General features: G+C 41.8%; 1 protein-coding gene across 1 annotated transcript in view; it reads right to left on the bottom strand.

The window, feature by feature from the left end:
• ret (ret proto-oncogene receptor tyrosine kinase) overlaps window positions 1-20,147 on the bottom strand; it is an 84,422-nt gene that overhangs the window by 4,128 nt on the left and 60,147 nt on the right. Inside the window, exons 6-19 of the mRNA XM_078428614.1 lie at window positions 19,500-19,699; window positions 18,327-18,618; window positions 17,425-17,550; window positions 16,823-16,930; window positions 15,549-15,668; window positions 13,758-14,014; window positions 11,441-11,588; window positions 10,606-10,713; window positions 8,838-9,049; window positions 7,957-8,079; window positions 7,409-7,479; window positions 6,661-6,798; window positions 5,456-5,555; window positions 1,902-2,049 (exon numbers count right to left, since the gene is read on the bottom strand). Of these exons, the coding sequence (XP_078284740.1) occupies window positions 1,902-2,049; window positions 5,456-5,555; window positions 6,661-6,798; window positions 7,409-7,479; window positions 7,957-8,079; window positions 8,838-9,049; window positions 10,606-10,713; window positions 11,441-11,588; window positions 13,758-14,014; window positions 15,549-15,668; window positions 16,823-16,930; window positions 17,425-17,550; window positions 18,327-18,618; window positions 19,500-19,699 (2,151 nt within the window). The remainder of the gene's footprint in view (window positions 1-1,901; window positions 2,050-5,455; window positions 5,556-6,660; window positions 6,799-7,408; window positions 7,480-7,956; window positions 8,080-8,837; window positions 9,050-10,605; window positions 10,714-11,440; window positions 11,589-13,757; window positions 14,015-15,548; window positions 15,669-16,822; window positions 16,931-17,424; window positions 17,551-18,326; window positions 18,619-19,499; window positions 19,700-20,147) is intronic.

Here is a 20,147-nt window from a genome sequence, read left to right as displayed (position 1 = left end):
GCGCTGACAATTACTCTCACCAAACACGCCACATCTAATTCTGTGCACGAGTCAACATAAGGCCCACCGTTAAGGGGCAGAAATATTTAAAAATAATAAATAATAACTTAAAGGACAAAATTAACTGCTGCAGCGGCGATGGTTTCTGCCTCTGCTTACACATCTTGAGTGTGTATAAAATCGGGTGGAAATTTATACTTTTTCACATTGCGCCTCAAGGGGTCTGATCTCCAAATGATGGATTCAGCCATCTCGCATTCTCCCTTTGAGGTTGGTGTGGCGTGGGTTTGTGGCGGTAAATAGAAGACATTGCCTTTGCTTGTTTTATTACCATAGCTGCTTCCTGAGCCTGGAATAATTTTACTCTGATCAATAATGTCATCAAATGCCCCAGCTATATGTGGGGGTATGACTATCTACACTGTATATTAGTCTGTTGGGGTGAAACTCCCATTTCTGTCCTTTGGAGAGGGGGCAGAATACATGCAACAAACCCTGGGACACTAATGTGAGCATCTAACATAAACAGGCATTATATTATCACATCCTTGGAACACTGGGCTCACAGAGACAGGGCACGGTACACTTTGGGTAATAAGAGTGGATCAGATTAGATTGGAATGAGTTCTTAATGTTCAATTTGAAATGGGGTGTAAAAGATGATCCAAGGTCTTACATTGGAATGTGCTGTGTTACACAGAATGTTGTACCAGAAAGGCTGCCAGTAAAAGATGTAATACCAGGAATATTCTAAAATAGAGCTACGTACTGACGATGGGGTCGATAAGAGTCAACAAGAGCCTTTTACTGTGGGTATGCTGAGCAGCAGAGAGGTCACTCTAACATTCAGGGCAGCATGGCGAGTTGCTGCCTTACAGCACCCAGAGACCCAAGTTCGATCCTGACTACAGGTGCTGTCTGTATGGAATTTGTACATCCTCCCCATGACCTGCGTGGGTTTTCTCCAGGATCTCTGGTTTCCTCCCACACTCCAAAGACATACAGGTCTGTAGGCTGATTGGCTCAGTATAATTGTTAATTGTCCCTAGTGTGTGTAGGATAATGTTCGTGTGCGGGGATCGCTGGTCAGCACCGATTTGGTGGGCCAAAGGGCCTGTTTTGTGCTGTATCTCTAAACTAAACTAATTCAACTTAAGAATTAAACTAATGTCAAACTTGACCTTAGACCAGTTGACTTTGAATTTCAGTCTGTACGAATGGAAGTTCTAGTCAAGTTTTCCCATCAGGATGGCATTGTGTGTCCTGCAGGGGTAGTGGGGAGTAGAATTTAAATCACTGGACTATTCGAGTAGAATTTAAATCACTGGACTATCACCAAACCTTTGGACCATGAAATCAGAAACACAAATTCAAATCGCATCATAGTAACTGGGAATTTTAATTCATATAGAAAATAAACCTGTGTGTGTGTGCGCGCGCAATGTAGAGAAAGGTAGAGATATCTATCAGTGGAAATGGAAGCTACTTTATGTCCTTGACACAAAAGGATCTACTGAGGTCTGAAATTAATCACCGAGCAATTCTACCAACTGTACAATATAGAATTGATGATGAGAGCTATTTTAAGGATTTCCGAAAGCTGCCTAGTCTTCTTCGGTAACCAACAGAGAAAATGCACAGGTGACTAATTACACCATGTAAATAAAGCCAGGGTTTTCCTTGGCTGACATAGGTAGGTTTCCGCAATGAGGGAGGGGGTGGGCTCCACAATGCATGCACTGAGTCTGAATTCATTGAATCCAGAGAGAAGGAGTATTTGTTGGTTTGAGTCAATCCTCTGTCGCCGAATCTTGGAGGCACTCTGTGTAAACGGGGCCATCCGCTGCAGCAGTAGTTCCTTAAATGAGCTTAGAATCTAGTAAATGCATGTGAAATTCTACCGTAGAGTTTGTTCTCAATCCATGTGGAGGGGAGGGATCGAGGGAGGGGAGCATTATTACAGTCTACCAGTGGCGTCTCTTCTTCAGCCACTCTGTCATCATAGAGCAAGGAGTCTGATGGTGTGGAGGCTGCAAGGTCCAGGTAGTCCTAGAGGGAGAGGCAAAAAAAAAAATCAAACTTAATGGTTGCCATTGATTCAAAAGACAGAACGAGGCACATACTAGAGAGAAAGAGGGAGTGAAGGAGAAACACATAGGGGAAGAACATAGTTACAGCAGAGAGATGGAAAATGGGACAGAGAACAGATTTGGAGATGGGAGGCAGAAGTACAGAGAAAGAAGAGATCAAATTATGCAGGTTGGGAAAGAATAATGGAGATAAATGATGGATAGGAATATGGACAGATAGACAGAGCAATACAGCTTCATAAGTTGGGAGGGGGAGCAGGAACCAGAAAGATGATGGAGAACAGATCTGGAATCTAGATCTAGTTCAAGAGAAGGAAAAGGTGATAGAAAATAAACTAGCAAGAGGAGAGCAACAAGAAATGTTGACTTTTAGAGAAGATAGAGATCAAGAGAGGGAAAGATCAGGAGTGAGAAAAATAGAGACGGAGCAAGGAGAGAAGAGCAGAATTAACAAGAGAGGGAAAGAAAGTGATAATTATGGGATAATTTAAAACAATTTAAATTCTGATTCAGACTCTCTCTTAATTGAAATCATTCTGCCACTGGCTATAATGCGCCTTACCTGATTCACTTTGTGTCTCAAATAATGCCAGTGTGAGTCAGACAAGTGTGAATTTGAACACCACTCCAGAGTCTAAAACACAATATCTAAACTGGCACAGTAGCCAAAACCGAGAGAGTGCTGCACTTTTGGAAATGCCACCTTCTAGATTAAACATTAAAGTGAACTCTCAAAAGCCCTCCCAGGGAACAGAAACATGAAAGGTCAGATGCAATCAAAAGATCTTTGGTGTGCTGCTTCATGGGATTTCAGAAATAAACTTGTGAGTACAACTATTAGGAACGTAAGCGGGTTCTGCGGAAGTTAGAGTTTTGGTGAGAATTTGGTTGGAAGATGGTACGGTTATGGTTCCTATACCGAAGGAAGGGCACATTTGCTTGGAGTTAGTGCAGCATAGATTCATCTGATTGTTTCCTGGGATGAGTTATACGAGCAGCAATTGAGTGTGGTTAGCCTCACTCAAAGAATGAGAGGTGATCTCACGGAAGCATATAAGATTCTGAGAAGTAACACAATGCATCCCATGAGACAGTAGGATTGAGAGAAGAAGCCATTTCTTTACTAAGGAGATTAGAAATATTTGCAATTTTCTTTCTCTCTATTACTGCCAACTATTCTTTTATAGCTCTACGTATACCCCTGTTTATTTGCAAACAAAATTTGCAACAAATCTACAGACACTGGTCTGGCACCGAGTTTGGGATGTTGCCACTTGAGTTGGTAGGTAGACAATAATCTAGCATGAGGCAAACAGAGAATGGGGTTCACTAAGTGGACCAAAGATGATGGCTGGGCATTAGGGATATATTGGGAATTCACTGTACGTGGAACAAGTGCACATTTTCCAGAAGGCAAACAATAATATTGAGGTTTGGGGAAAAAACCTTGGAACAGAAGAATATGGCAATATGCAAGAGGAAGTATGTGATAATGTTGCAGGCGGAAAGGCTGGAGACATACAAGTTGTTTGTGAATGCCAACGAACTAGACAGGTTCCCTCATAAAGAAGTTATGAACATTTTAAAGGAAGCTTTTAATCTGATGCTTTTGGAGATTTTCAATAGCTACAAATTTCTTGTATGAACTAACAACCAAAGGAATGGTTGGTGAATACAGTCAGGATGAGGACGTTGATGAAAAGGTGCAACTTGATGCTTAAAAATTGGAGGCAATCTTGCTCAAGGCATTATTCCAAACTGCCAGCAGGGAACAAGCCATAGAAATGGTAATAGTATAGGAAGGACCTTCAGATGCTGGTTGTACACCAAAGATAGATAAAAAATGCTGGAATAACTCAGCGGGACAGGCAGTATCTCTGGAGAGAAGGAATGGGTGACGTTTCGGGTTGAGACCCTTCTTCAGACTAGTATTATAGTTTTTTTCATAGCATAGACATGGACAATTAGAAACCTTGTATATCACAAGAATGGTAAAAGTGGGAAGGCACCAAATTACTGGATTAAAAGGTAAGGGGCCTTGCATGGAACATTACATGGATCAACCTGCCATAGCATGCATAATCACAGTGGTTCAATGCCACAGTAAATAATGAGAGTATGAATTGTAATATCAGAGCAAGTCATTATTTTAGTCATTGCATATTCAATATAGCGGTATTTTACCATAGTTAGTTTATATGGACTCTATTAGTTCCTTCACTGAAATAGCATATTATGGGTCTACAGTTAACATGAATAATCCAGACAAAGCAAAAATCATTGGCTTTTTACACAAAAACACATAACTTATTTAAACCTAACACAAGGGTAACATAACAATAACATAAGAGTCCATATGCTGGTTCGCAGAACAGCAATGATAATTGAGCAAAAAATAAGATGCTAGAGGAATTTAGCGATTCGAGCAGCATCTGTGGAGGGATACCCAGCACAAATGCCGCTTGACCCACTGAGTTCCTCCAGCACTTTGTTTCATGGTCAAGATTCCAGCATTGCTATTCTCTTGTGTCCATTGTGGACATTGGATTTTGTCTGTGGAAATGGTGTGCAACAATCTGGAAAACTATATTCTGCACTCTGTATCTTCCCCTTTGTTCTACCTATTGTGCTTGAGTGTGACCTGAATGTACAGTATTATTTGATCTATTTAGATAGCATGCAAAACAAAGCTTTTCACTCTACCTCAATACACACATGACAATAATAAACCCAAACCTAAATATTCTTCTACTTTGATAGGATGCAGGAGAGAAATTGACAGCCAACAGGCATTCCCCATCTCTAAACTTCGGTTTTTCCCCTTAGCTTTATTTTATTTTGTATTTTATTGGCTATGAATGGTTAGTGCTGCTCAACAATGTTGTTCTAAGCTCCAAATATTCCACCCTGCATGGTCCCTCTCCTTTCCCAACTGATCGTTCATTCATTGGTCAATCTCCTGCTCTTTCCTTTCTAGTGTCTGAAAATTAGGGAAATCACCACCACACCCAGACAATGCCCAAACCTGGAGCCACAATTTTCAGATTAGTCTCCTTGCTTTTATCTTCCCATCCTAGAATGTGTCCTACCTTCAGCCATATCCCCATTGGTTTCTCAGCAAGTTACAACGGGCAATGAATGGAACTCATTGCCACAGAGGGCTGTGGGGACCGCCAGTAGATATTTTTAAGGTAGAGATAGACAAATTCTTGATTAGAATGGGTGTCAAGGGTTATGGGGAGAAGGCAGGAAAGTGGGATTAGGAGGCAGAGATCAGCCATGATTGAATGGTGGAGTAGACGATGGGCCGAATGGCCTAATTCCACTCCTATAATTTGTGAACTTGAGGACTGCTCCACACTCACCCGACTCCTCACCATCATCTTCTCCAATTCTTTGCTGATTTCTGCAAATGTTGGCCGTTTATCCGGCTCTTGTTTCCAGCAATGCAGCATCAAGTTGTACCTGAGAAAGAATTGAAGCAAATCTATATCAGTGTCTGATCCCAGGGAAACTAATGAATTACAACTGCTCTGATGTCACACTCTCTTCCCACCTTCCCAATCCAGCACAGATGCTGCCTATCTGTTGACCACCATTTGATGTTGACTCATTCTTCGTGTGGTGATTTCCCTGTCAAGCATTGACCTGACTTATCCAGCACAGGTCCACCCTCTCCAGCAATAATTCTTACAGATTAGCACTTTCTCTCTGTCTGAAGATGATCATCAACCCATGTCAACTCTACTCCCATTCTCCTACTGTCCGGTCCTGTCCGCAGCTGGCTGCACGATCACCTGGATCTGACATCTGCCGCCCATCGCCAATTGTTCCTGTCCATCACTGACCAGACTTTCAATTCAGTGCTAACCACTCATTTTCCAACACTTATTCAATTCCACCTTCCCACCCTCAGTCCAGTGCTAACCTCATCTCAATCCCCACTGTGTCCAGAGTCTTGGGTTCAGTCCTGGGTCTGATCTCTGCATCAGTCACTGACCGAACTAATGCGGACTTTCTCTGCTGCTGCTGCTGACCTTCCAGTAATGTGCTGGCCTTCCTGCTCAATTCTGTCATTTCGGCTCAATTCTGCCCTTCCTGATCCTGGAATGACAGAATCCTTCTGAATCTCAGCCAGTGCTCACTTTTCCCATCCAGCGCGGACCTTCCCATCCAGCATGGACCTTCCCATCCAGTGCTCACCTTTCCCATCCAGTGCTCACCTTTCCCATCCATTGCTCACCTTTCCCATCCAGCGCAGACCTTCCTATTGTCTGCTGACCTTCCTATTGTCTGCTGACCTTCCTATTGTCTGCTGACCTTCCTATTGTCTGCTGACCTTCCTATTGACTGCTGACCTTCCTATTGTCTGCTGACCTTCCTATTGTCTGCTGACCTTCCTATTGTCTGCTGAGCTTCCTATTGCCTGCTGAGCTTCTTGTCCACCACTGACACTCCTCTGTCCCATGTGCATTTCCTGATCCATACAAATTTTGGAATGTGAAGAGTTGCTCCATAATAATCTGTAAATTCTATCCATTAGTTTCATGCCATTGAAGCCTTGACCTACATTTCCTCACTGCAGTTTTCTGGTCTCTCCATCCGGTATCCTGTCTTAAGCAGATTGAAGAGGCGTTCAGGAGCAATTCCGGGGTAGGGATTTCCACCCAGTGTCACTATTTCCCAAAGTAGAATGCCAAATGACCACCTGAAGTGTGTAGGAAGGAGAACAACATTAGTATTACCAGAACTAACAATGATGGTTGCAGAACTTTCTGCCCGAAATGGCTCAGTTAGTTCAAACTAAGACTAAAAAATATCACCAGTTCAGGATGGTTCTTGATGCAGTTGTTCTCTACTGAGTTAGCTGGAATGATCATCAAGAGAAAACCTTTCAGTGGTTTAAGGGAAAGGTCAATAGAGTGAGGCAAGTCAGATAACTATTTTAATCAACAGGAACAGATGAAACAGGGAAAACGGCCTATGTTTGTGTTTTTCATTTAATGTAGTAGATCTTGAAACAGTGATAAGGAAAGTGTATTGATAAATAATTAATAAGGGGCAATTGGATTGAAGGCCTTGGCTATTCTCTTTCTTGTTGTCCTTATTCGTGCCAAGGTTTAGCATTAATAGTGCATCATCTGATGAAAGGTGTTTGATCGGTAATATTAACCCTGTTTCTTTCTTCACAGATCCTACCTGACCTGCTGAGTTTTCTGTTTTCTCCAACATCAGAGATATTTTGCTTCAGAATAAATTGAGGACTGTCTCTAGTTTGATTTTCAACTCCACACAAATGGTGAGTATGCTAAACTTACACGTCACTTTGCGTTGTGTAGATGTGATCAAACAAAGATTCAATTGCCATCCATTTCACAGGAATTCGACCCTAGAGGCAAGAGAAGCACAAATAAAAAAGATCACTCATCTGAAATACAGAACGAGCAGAGTTTGCCCCATTCAATGGAAAGGCACGGGTTACTCTCTACAGTCATTTATAATCACAGGTGAAAAGAGCTTATCTCCCACAAACAGCTGTACATAAACACTTTCTTGGCGCCCTCAGTCAAGAATATTGATGCAATTTTTCAATTGGTAAAAGAGAGAGCAACAGGATGAAAGTAGGCAATGGATAAAATGAATGAGGCATAGGTCATAAGGCCAAAAGGAATAGGAGTTGAATTAGGCCATTTGGCCCATCAAGTCTACTCCGCCATTCAAACATGGCTAATCTATATCCCCCTCCTAACCCTTTTCTCCTGCCTTCTCCCCATAACCTCTGACACCTGTACTAATCAATAGCCTCTGTGGCAGTCGTTATCATAAGTCGTTCAGGTGATGAATGTTTAAAGAGGGTGCACAATACCTTGCTTCTTTTCACATAAGAGTCCTCCTCATACACATCCCTGGAAAGTCCAAAATCAGAGATCTTCATCTTACGTCCTTCAGCAACCAATACATTCCGTGCTGCCAAGTCACGGTGAACAAGCTAAGGTATAACAAAGAACATAGGTAGTTAACTATATGGACATCAGATTAAACTGTGAGCTCAGAAGATCTGACTGGTCTGTTGTGAAGTCTGCTCATTAGAGACCTCTGTTGTGTGGTGGTGTCGAGCTTTACCAGTGATAGCTCAGGTTGCTCACTCATTATCTCAGGATGGCAAATAGCGTGCAAATCCCTACTCCAGCAGCATAATAAGGAAAGGCAGGAACAATGACATAATTTAAAAAGGCATTTGTTCAGATACATGAATAGGAAAGGTTTAGAGGGAGGCGGGCCAAACAGGGACAAATAAGACGAGCTTAGATGGGGCATCTTGTCCAACATTGACAAGTTGGGCAAAAGGGCCTGTGTCTGTGTTGTGCGACTCTGTGACTCTATAACTGATTTCATCAGCGAGTTCGGAGTAATTTATAGGAAGGCCTCGCAGATGGCTTAGCAGTTAATGCTGCTTTCCAAAAACACATAAGAAAAGGAAAGAATCATTCCCCCTCCACCAAATATGAGCATCTGGGCAATGCCAATGCAAAGTTCTGAGCTGGAATCCCAGTCTGTGCTGGGCGGGACTAGCTACAATGTAGTTCAACCTATGCACTTTCTCATGTTATCTACAGAGCTAAAACCCAGTTGGACTAGTGAGGAATGTCTCATAAAAAAGACAGATTTAAATGCATTTTTTATCTTCTTGAAAAGTCAGGAGAATTCAAGCCCCCAATATCAACAGTAAATAGGATTAAGATTCACCTTCATTTCAGCCAGGTACTGCATTCCACGGGAGATCTGCCAGGCAAAAGATATTAGGTCTCCCATGGTCAAGGCCCGTTCATCTGGATTATCCAAATAGTTGGAGTTTCGATTGCCTTCACCCAAGTAACTGGGACCGACTTTGCGACTTTCTCTCAGGAAACTTCTCAGTGATCCATATTTGGCGTACTCCACAATAAGGTTGAGAGGACCTGCCAAAGATAGAAGCCAGATTTCCCCAGACTAAATCTGCCATTTGCCACATATCACACTGTCAATGACCAAAGTGACACCCTGGGGTTTGAAGCGAACTCTGTGGGACCCACCACTTCTTGGAACAGGCTGGAAATCTTTAGAGAACAGAAGGTTGAGTGGTAGCTAATGAAAAGCTAGGAAATAATAAAAATGCCTAATTTAAATGCAAAAGAGGTTTAGCGTGGCAGAGTGGTGCAACTAGTAGAGGTGCCAGCCTAAAGCTCCAGCGACCTGGATTCAGTCCCAACCGCCAGTGCTCTCTGTGTATTGTTTGAATTTTATTCCTGTGAATGCGTGGGTTTCCCCCTCCCATAACCTGAACATGTGTAGGTTTGCAGGTTAATTTATCACTGTAAATTTCCCCATGTGTGTGTGTGTGTGTGTGTGTGTGTGAGTTAGAATTGGGGGGCGGTGTTGGGAATATGGGGAGAATAGAATGGGACTAGGACTGGATGGCTTTTATTTTATGTAGGATAGGTGTAAATAAGGTTTTAAGGTTGGATGCAAATGGGTTAGGCCGGGGGATGACACAGTGGCACAGGAGGTAATGCAGCTGTCACATAACACTAGCAATCTAAGTTTGACTCTGCCTTCCCCTGCTGTCTATGTGGAGTTTGCACTGCTCCAGTGAGCCAGATTCAATCCTAACCATCAGGAAACATAGCGAACAGGAGCATGAGCAGGTCATTTGGTCCTCCAAGCCTGTCCCACAATTCAATACAATCATGGGTGATCTACCCACTGATCTCCTCTTCTTTGCCGGTTTCCAGCAGCACTCAGTTCCAATATCTTTCAAAAATAGTAACCCCTCCCTTCCCCATTGATCTTGCCTCCACAACCCTCTGAGGTAGAGAATTCCAGAAACTCACCGCACTCTGAGAGTAATCCCCATGTACCTCAATTTCAAATAACCATCCCGAATCATGTAACTATGTCTCCTCATTCAAGATCCTCCCACTAGTGGGAACATCTACTCAGTTATGCTCCCTATGGATCGCACACATTTCAGTAAGATCACCCCTCATTAGAGTTCACACATTCTACTATTTATTTCAAAATGTCCAGAGGGTTGTTAATGTAGATTATTTCAAGTACACATAGTCATTAACACTTAAAAAAAGAAAATAAAGGACTTCTGACCTAAAACAATAACTGTTTTTCTTTCCACAGATGATGGTACACCACCAGATCTGGTGAGTGTTTAGAATATTTTCTGATTGTATTTAGTATTTAGGTCCTATCATTTAAAAAACAAAATCCCCTTCCTCGTGAATGTATTTTTATTATTTCCCTGAACTATACACAAGTCTCAATACACATTGTGTCAAGAAGTTTTTCTTAAATTCCCATTTGGATTTATTGGGTGACTATCCTGTATTTTATGTCCATAGTTCTTTCCAATGTTTCATCTTGCCCCAATTTTTAAACTAAATGAATAAACATTTTATTTAAATAAATGGATCATGGAATAAATTTGTTACTGATATCCCCTCTGTGCCCTTTATTTTCTTACCATCTTGGCTGCAGGCTCCATATAGTTTGATGATGTGAGGATGGTTCACTTGTTTCAGCAGGTTGAACTCAGATAACAGGTCTCGTAGTTCACTCTGAGATGCATTTTCTGCCAGACAGAAGATAGGAGTGGGGTTAATTTCAAGATAACTACCGTTGTATTTAACTTCTACTACCTCACAGCATAAGTAAGCAGCAGCAAACTGCACTTAAAATAAAAACATTTGGAAGTACTTCAGAGAACTGTAATTAAAATGGGATCAAGGATCAAGTAATGCTTTATTCAAATGTCCCTTCACACCCAAGTATTTCAGCATGACAATCTCGGCTTCCTCTCTAGTACAGCACAGAGGCCATGTTGCACTCTCAATTGCATTATGTTTCAGTAGAGAGATTAAATTGAGACCTGTCTTCCACCCAAGGTGGAAATTAAAGATCCTGTGTAATGTTTTGAAGATGCAGGAAATTCTCCCAAAATTTATCCATTAACACCTTTAACAAAAACCTGGTCATTATAGCTGGTTGTGTTTAAATTTGCTATGTTTAAATTCGTTCCTGCTGTTCTAACATAACCAGTACAAAACTGGGTGCAAAGCACTTTGGCAATCTTAAGGGCGATGAACATTCAAGCCTTTCAGTTATTCTGTTGGTCTCCAGATGAGGTTCCAGTTGAGAATGAAATCATAAGTCTGCAAACAGGGTAGTTGTATTTCTGCTGATAAATATAAATAACTGTGAGACTGTGTTGCACTAGGGAGTAAAAGCCATTCAGTGTGAGCTGCAGAGATTACTTTATCTGCACATCACATTAACACTTAGATGACATTCAGCCTAACCTTTTAACATCTTGACAGCCACGGTGGTGTAGCCTGCTTTGCCCTTGAGCTTGAATGCCGTAGCCTTCACCACTTTCCCAAATTCTCCTTCACCAAGGGTTTTACCCAGGACCAGGTTCTTCCTTGCAAACTCCCACTTGGGATCCTCCTGTCATAGAAAGCAATACACACCCACTTAAAATAGCTGAAACATAGGATCCAAGTCCACTAGCATGAGCATTAATTTCAAGCAATCCATAAACTGAAATATCACCTCACCGATAATATGCGTGAACAATTTAATCTAAAATCAAATCTCCTGCTATCACTTTTCACGTGCCGATGTGGAAATTGTATCTGATATTGAAATGAGTAAATGGAAATTATGTCCTGTGTGGAGATGATGCCCTTCTCATATTTGGCAATTATAGACCAGATTTTACTGCTCTATTAACAACAAGATTGTTAACGATCACTGTCGGTGACCTCCATGAATCTGACAGCAGCTATAGGATTTCAGCGTGTGTGTTAAATGCAGAAATCAGGAAGTCGCAGTCAGTGATTCAAAGCTCCTCTGCTGTCTCTCTGCCCAAGTAGACAGACAAAGAAAATCTATTGTTAATTAGCATGCACAGATACTACCAGTCCACCTCTAACCTAATGTGCCCAGTCAGACAGGGTGGAGTTGAAGCAGACATGTGATCTTTGCGCTTTACTTCAATTTGATTGGGGGTACGTACAGGGGCACCTTGCATAAACCTATCCTGCAGTCTTGTTTAAAGCATGGTTGGGCTATTTGGAATGGAAGAGGCATTCCTTCAATCCAATGTTTGTGAATCAGTAGAACTCTCTAGATCAAGCAGGTTGAGTATTTTCAAGCCTAAGATGAATAGGTTTTTGGATTTAGGAATCAGGGGATAATGGAGCGAAGTAGTGTTTTTGAGGTAGAAAGTCAGCAGAACTGAAGCACCAACTGACCTAGTCCCACTCCTATCCCATATTGAAGAGCAAAGAAAGGCAGATGCTGGAAGTCTTGAGGAAAAAAACCCAGAAAGGGTTGGAAATTCTCAACAGGTCAGTCTAGAGCTACAGAGAGAGAATTGGAGTTAACATCCAGATTGAGGACCTTTTATCACGACTATTAAAAGTTGTTTTAAGTTACAGAGAGGTGGAGAGAACAAAGGGAATGTCTGTGATGGGATGGGGACCAAAAGGGACTGAATAACAAATGCTGATGGCTTTGGCTGAGACGGTGGTGAAATCTTCAGCAAATCAGCTGATTTGTTTTGAGGGGTGGAAGTAAAGGAGGTGACTGAGGTCGGACCTGAAAGATAAGCAATTCTGAAACTTTGAGATATAGGACACTGCAATTGCTGTAAGTCTGTGATAAGTCTGAAGTAAGAGAACCATTCCTAGGTTAATAATGAGGATAAATTAGGACAAAAGTGTGTGTTTAAGTTGCAGTGAAGGTGGAAGGGTAGAGGAAACAAAAGGAATGCTTATTATAAACTGGAGATTGAGAGAGAACAGAATGACACAAATGATTGTGATGTCAGTGAGTTAATCACAACTGGTTTTAAGTATGCAGGAAAGAACTGCAGATGCTGGTTTACACCGAAAATAGATACAAAATGCTGGAGTAACTCAGCGGGACTGGCAGCATCTCTGGATAGAAGGAATGGGTGACGTTTCGGGTCGAGATCCTTCTTCAGACTCAAATAAATGTCAATAGAAGCAAGAAAATTTAGATGGAGGAGAGAAGGAGAGAAAAGGCTGGTACTCTGAAATACAGAACATTGCAGTGGCTGGAGATCTGAAATAAAACCGTGAAAGCTGAACATATTCCTGGTGTCAGTCAACATCTATGGAGGGGAAAAAACACAATTAATGTCTTAGGCAAGCCCCCTTTCATCAGAACTGTCTGGTTCTGACACAAGCATTGAAGGCTGGTCACCTGAAATTACCAAATTAATTGTTGAGTTTTGAAGTGCAAGGTCAGAAGTTGGGATGTTGGGCTTTATTGTAAGTATGAAAGACAGAGGGTCAGATTAGGAGTGCTATTCCCCTCATAATTTTTATACACCTCTTTAAGATCACCCCTCAGCCTCCTGCACTCCATGGATTAAAGTCCCAGCTTGCCCAATCTCTCCCCATCGCTCAGGCATTCAGATCCCGACAACATTCTCATCAATTTTCTCTGCACTCGTTCCAGGTTAATGACATCCTTCCTACACCTGTGTGACCAAAACTGTCAGGTGACCAACATTTTTTATAGCTGTTCTTTCATAAGACTAATCTTTAAAGGGCTCGGTAGAAAATGCAATAAAATGGCACTCACTGGTATCTTGAAGGAATCCACAGACATTTGATTTTCCATGGAATCTATAGAAGGTCTTCGGATATTATTGGAGGAGTAGCTGATCGGATAAGCCTGAGCTGGCCTCCTGAAGGTCATTTCTGCCGAGGCGATGGGGGGCTTGGGAGTGGTTTTATGGTATCGATGAATGAAATACGAGGAGAGCAGCACAGACAGGATGAAGGACAACAACACTGCAGCTGCAATAATGGTTTTACACAGATCATCGCAAACCATCTCTGTGAATGAAATGGAACAGAAAACACCATGATGGTTCCACCAGCATGATTAACATAAATGCAACGTTCTACAGATCAATACCAACTTTGAGATGTTTCTTTCTTACAATCTTATCACTAATTTAACTTAGGAGGGTATTACAATGCCCATCTTTCTCCTTGGGTTTCCAACAAACAGCAGCTGCCTCACACCTCCAGTGACCGAGATACAGTCCCCACCTCTGGTGCTGTCTATGTGGTGATCATATGTTCTCCCTATGGTTGTGTGGGTTTTCCATGGATGCTTTAGTTTCCTTCCATGTCCCAAAAGCATGGTTATTTATATATTAAATGTCTTTTGTACATTGCTCCTAGAGTGTTGGCAAGTGTTAGAATCTGAGGGTAGTTGATGGGAATGGGGGAAGAATATGCTTTGGGGAATTATTAGTAATAGATTTGCTCTGAATACTGGCATAGATTTGGTGGGCTGAATGGCCTCCTATGTCATGAGGAAATAGGTACAGAAAATACTTAGATATGCTTTTGGATTTCTTGAGGTGAGCTGATGCTAACACCACAGTGCAGTACTGAGGGAGCATTGGCTTGTGGAGGGGTCACCCTTTAGACCAGAGGTTAAACAGGAGGCATTTCACCTCAGCATTTCATTGACTCCTCTATGAGTGATCAGTATTGTCGATTGTAAAGAGGATTTGAGTATAGGAGCAGGGAGGTTCTGCTGCAGTTGTACAGGGCCTTGGTGAGACCGCACCTGGAGTATTGTGTACAGTTTTGGTCTCCTAATCTGAGGAAAGACATTCTAGCCTTAGAGGGAGTACAGAGAAGGTTCACCAGATTGATCCCTGGGATGGCAGGGCTTTCATATGAAGAAAGACTGGATAGACTAGGCTTATACTCGCTGAAATTTAGAAGACAGAGGGGGGATCTTATTGAAACATATAAAATTCTTAAGGGGTTGGAGAGGCTAGATGCGGGAAGATTGTTCCCGATGTTGGGGAAGTCCAGAACCAGGGGTCACAGCTTAAGGATAAGGGGGAAGTCTTTTAGGACCGAGATGAGAAAATATTTCTTCACACAGAGAGTGGTGAGTCTGTGGAATTCTCTGCCACAGAAGGTAGTTGAGGCCAGTTCATTGGCTATATTTAAGAGGGAGTTAGATGTGGCCCTTGTGGCTAAAGGGATCAGGGGGTATGGAGAGAAGGCAGGTACAGGTTACGAGCTGGATGATCAGCCATGATCATATTGAATGGCGGTGCAGGCTCGAAGGGCCGAATGGCCTACCCCTGCACCTATTTTCTATGTTTCTATGTTTCTAAAGTTTGGTGTACCAAGCTGTACCATGTAGTGGGTTGGAATGAGACGCAGTCTTTTGTCATCTTTCATTTGATATATTCATGAACTAAAGCCCCAGCACCCATTGATTCAGTTGCACGAACCTCACTACACACTAGAAGATCAAGGCATAATATGCCCAGTAATTTGGAAAAATTTACCCCTTAATGGCCAATTATTTTTTTTAAATCAGCAATAAACATACCAACAAACTCATCCTTTTGGCAGATGCATTTGCTGTCTGAGTAGCAGACACAAGTTCCAAAGCCACCTTTGATTCCTCCCAGCTCTCCAGGTTCAAATCCACCAACGACTTTGTCCCATTCTAAATGAATCATTAAAAAGAACACACAAGGCAAGGTAATGGAGGAAAGATATTATTGTCATGAGAAATAACTCATTCTACTCATTCACTAATCTATCTTGTTTCACATGCTAAAGTAAGTTGACCTCAGTCTTAATCTCTCCATCTTGTCAGGTTTCCATTCTGGTCTGGAACCCAGAGAGGAAAACATGGCTCGGGGAAGGAACAGGAGAGTGTTGTGAAGCTTGGTCCCTCTCTCTCTCCCTCCATACATACTTGGTGTGGAGTCAAAGAGGACAGCAGGTAAAAGTGATTGTCCCCAAATAGCGAAATAACTAAAATTCAACAGTTACAGGGTGCCTAGAATCAAAGAATTTAAAGTTTTGAAGGTATCATCTTCATTTTTAAATTCCCAAGGGAGCATCAGGAACTGCAAACTGTGATTCCTGGGATGGCAGGACTTTCATATGAATAAAGACTGGATAGACTCGGCTTGTACTCGCTGGAATTTAGAAGATTGAGGGGGAATCTTATAGAAACGTACAAAATTCTTAAGGGGTTGGACAGGCTAGATGCAGGAAGATTGTTCCCGATGTTGGGGAAGTCCAGAACAAGGGGTCACAGTTTAAGGATAAGGGGGAAGTCTTTTAGGACCGAGATGAGAAAGTTTTTTTTCACGCAGAGAGTGGTGAATCTATGGAATTCTCTGCCACAGAAGGTAGTTGAGGCCAGTTCATTGGCTATATTTAAGAGGGAGTTAGATGTGGCCCTTGTGGCTAAAGGGATCAGGGGGTATGGAGAGAAGGCAGGTACGGGATACTGAGTTGGATGATCAGCCATGATCATATTGAATGGCGGTGCAGGCTCGAAGGGCCGAATGGCCTACTCCTGCACCTATTTTCTATGTTTCTATGAAGCATGAAGATCTGCCAAAACAAAAAGGGAGAGCAATGGTGCCTTGCACTGAGCATGGGTTTAGAGCCAACACTTTGGTCGGCACAGTGGCGCAACGGTAGAGTTACAGCACCAGAGACCCGGGTTTGATCAAAGGGATCCAAAGTCTGGACATAACTGAAAAGCAGCCAGCTTTATTTACACACACACACAATATCTCGATACTATCTGCTCTTTCTGGTGATCTGCTGGAATGCAGGGTATAGGTTTGGGTTACACACCGACACAGTCCTGCGGACACGTGCCCTTCTTCTGTTCCACCACATCGCAATATCCATCAGGGCAGCTGGAGAGATCTGACGAGCAGGTAGAGTAGTTTTTGGATATTCCTGTAGAAACAAAAGGTTTAGGTTTATTATTGCCACATAAAGATTGGATCAAAGCTTTTTCCACTTCTGAAGTTAGGAAAATGTAGAAGTTTGAGGTACATGTCTTTTTGGAGCTTAGACACAAAATGTGGGAGTAACACAGTGAGACTGGCAGCATGTCTGGAGAGAAGGAATGGGTGACGTTTCGGGTCAAGACCCTTTTTCAGACTCTGAAGAAGGGTCTCAACCCGAAACGTCACCCATTCCTTCTCTCCTGAGATGCTGCCTGTCCTGCTGAGTTACTTCAGCATTTTGTGTCTATCTTCGATTTAAACCAGCATCTGTGGTTCTTTACTACACTATCTGCCCAATCATTGCTGAACTGTGAAACCATTAAATAAATTTCAATCCTAATACTGCCATGTATCCAGTTCACACATTCGGAAGCCAGTATTATATATGAGCATGACATAAGAAAGCATAATGCATGGAATTATGACTGATTTTATTTTTACCTTTTTCATAGCCCTGTCGCCACTGACATCTCCCATGTAATGTTCCAAGTCCACCACATTCCTCGCACTCTGAGCGCTGCTTGTTTGTTGCACAGATTTTGGGGCAATTATTATTTCTTTCCTTGTCTAAGGAGAAGAAACACGTGTTAATTCTAATCGTTTCAGCCTTGATTCAAATCTCCGTTTGTGTGCTAAACAAAACATCACATTTATGGGTAATTCTGCTATTCGACAATAGTTGTGTTCCTAAAATCCTTGAGCTATGGATAATAATGTTATAAAGACAATTGCATCAATGGTAAAAAAAAAAGGGTGTTTGGGGCTCAAGAGGTTCAAACTCACAATAACAACATTATTTTTCCCATAGGATTTGCAAATATAAAGATATTTTTAATAGCTATATGGTTATTTTTGTTATTGCAAGTTGAAAATACTGAATGCTGTATATACACTGTTTAATAGAGTATTATTGCTCGTGTCAATAGAAGTACTTGTCAATGGCAATGGCTGCTGCAGCTTTCTTCTTGAGAGACAATGATTTTGATTACTGTGGGGAGATTACACAAATGAAGCCTTGGTCAGAATGGCCCTAGTACCTGCTCTGCCATTCAAAAATGTCACGTTTCAACTTTATATTCCTGCTCTTTCAGCATAACCTTTCTCTTTCAGCTGCACCAATAATATCCCGCACTAAATATTGTACCTTTATCCTTTATCTGTGCACTGTGGACGGCTTGATTGTATTCATGTGTAGTCTTTTCTTTGACTGGTAAGCACGCAAACAAAAGCTTTTCATTGTACCTCAGTGCACGTGACAATGATAATAAACTAACTAACTCAAGAAAGGGACTTAAAAAGGGGGAAAAGCCAAGCAGTTCAAAATAAAAAGCACTGATACGCACATGAACCCTCGATTGTGACAATGATGTCGGTCTTTGCCTCTTCCTTGCTCAGTGATTCATTAGCGATAACGATGTAGTGAAGTTGGTCGCACATGCTGTTTCTCAGCATCTTCACATCATTAATGTAGAGGATGCTAAATATGTCTTCGGCTTGCTTCAGAATGCCCACAGTAGATGAACAACCTTTGTCTTGTTGCGTGATATTCTCTTCACTGTGCACCACTGGCACCAGTGTGTACGTCATACTCAAAGTTTGAAAGTTCTGACAATTTGCGATGCAAATTCTTCCAATCTGTAACCACAATGGAGAGTTGAATACACCACAGCTAATACCTCAACTAACAAGTGCAACCTTGGCATTAGACACCATGTTTCAAATTAAACACCACGTTTCCTTTTCTACAACAGTGACTACACTTGAAGTACTATTATCTGGATGTCCTGAAATTCTGTGAAAAATTATAAAATGCAAGTTGTGTTTTTTTTAAAGATGAGTGGAATAGGTTAAAAGAACATTCCTTCCAGTAATTAATTAGAACAAGTGGAAGGTAAACACAAGGTGAGAGGAGAAAGATTTAATAGGAACCCGAGGGGCAACTTTTTCATTCAGAGGGTGGTGGGTGTATGGAATGAGCTGCCAGAGGAGGTAGTTAAGGCAGGTGGAATAACAACATTGAAAATAAATGTAGACAGGTACATGGATACGAAAGGTTTGGTGGAATATGGGCCAAATGCAGGCAAATGAAACTAGCTTAGATGGGGCACCTTGGCCAGCATGGACAAGTTGGGCTGAAGGACCTGTTTTTGTGCTGTATGAATCTATGACAAGATTAAAAGATTTGCAATAAAAATGATTCTGAGGTTATGGAACGTTCTGCTAGAGATAATGACACTAATATTCGATTACACTAATATTTTAGAACCGGTTTGATAGATAGTTGAAGGAAATGTTAGTTTATGGGAATCCCTTGTAAATTCATTGATAAGTATATCCCTCATTCAACGAATTGCTCGTTCTGAAGCAGAGCCAGAGCTTAAGTCCCAGACTAATGTACTAACAGCCAATATTAAATTACATATAGATACTAATTGCTATTAGATTTCCTCCAGTGGTGCTGGTTTTGCCTTTCATCCTGTTGAAACTCTGGACATTTAAAGAAAATCACCCATCACCTTAGCAGAACGTCCTGCGTTCCTATTCACTGAGAAGTAGAATGTTTTCTCGGTGAACTCGATGACAATCGGCCGGACGAGAACATTGAAGTGAAGCAACACCGAACTGTTGGGACCATTATACTCAGTATCCTGGACCAGTACATCCAGACTGAAGGATCGGTTCTCCGAGACCGACAAGCTTCTCTTCAGTATCAACTCTGGATAAAACAGAAGATACAGCAAATTACATTGGGTCCACTGCACAGAAACAGGCCACTCGACCCACACAGCCAAGACGGGTACTTATACTCCATACAAGCTGCCTCTTTTAAATCAACCCATCTGTGCAGTTACTCATCTACTTTCCTTTAATACTTGTCAGATCAATTCTTCTACTGAAGGGTAGTTGCAATAGAATTAATTCACACGACAGTCCCAATTTGGAGAATTGGCAAGATTAACCCTTGTATGTAAACTTGATGGAAAAAGCTGAATTTGATATGCCAATGTGAGCAGTTTCTTTGTGATTGACGAAAGTCTACAATAGGGCGGGAGGTACAGAAATTCAGCACATTCAGTACTTGGATGACCACCTGAAGTGCAGTCATCTACAAGGTTACACACCGACAACTGGATAATGGGATTTGGCTGTACATATTATGTCAG

The sequence above is a fragment of the Rhinoraja longicauda genome, chromosome 35, assembly GCF_053455715.1.
Source record: "Rhinoraja longicauda isolate Sanriku21f chromosome 35, sRhiLon1.1, whole genome shotgun sequence".
NCBI classification, from domain to species: domain Eukaryota; kingdom Metazoa; phylum Chordata; class Chondrichthyes; order Rajiformes; family Arhynchobatidae; genus Rhinoraja; species Rhinoraja longicauda.
This window is presented reverse-complemented; position numbering and strand designations above follow the sequence as displayed.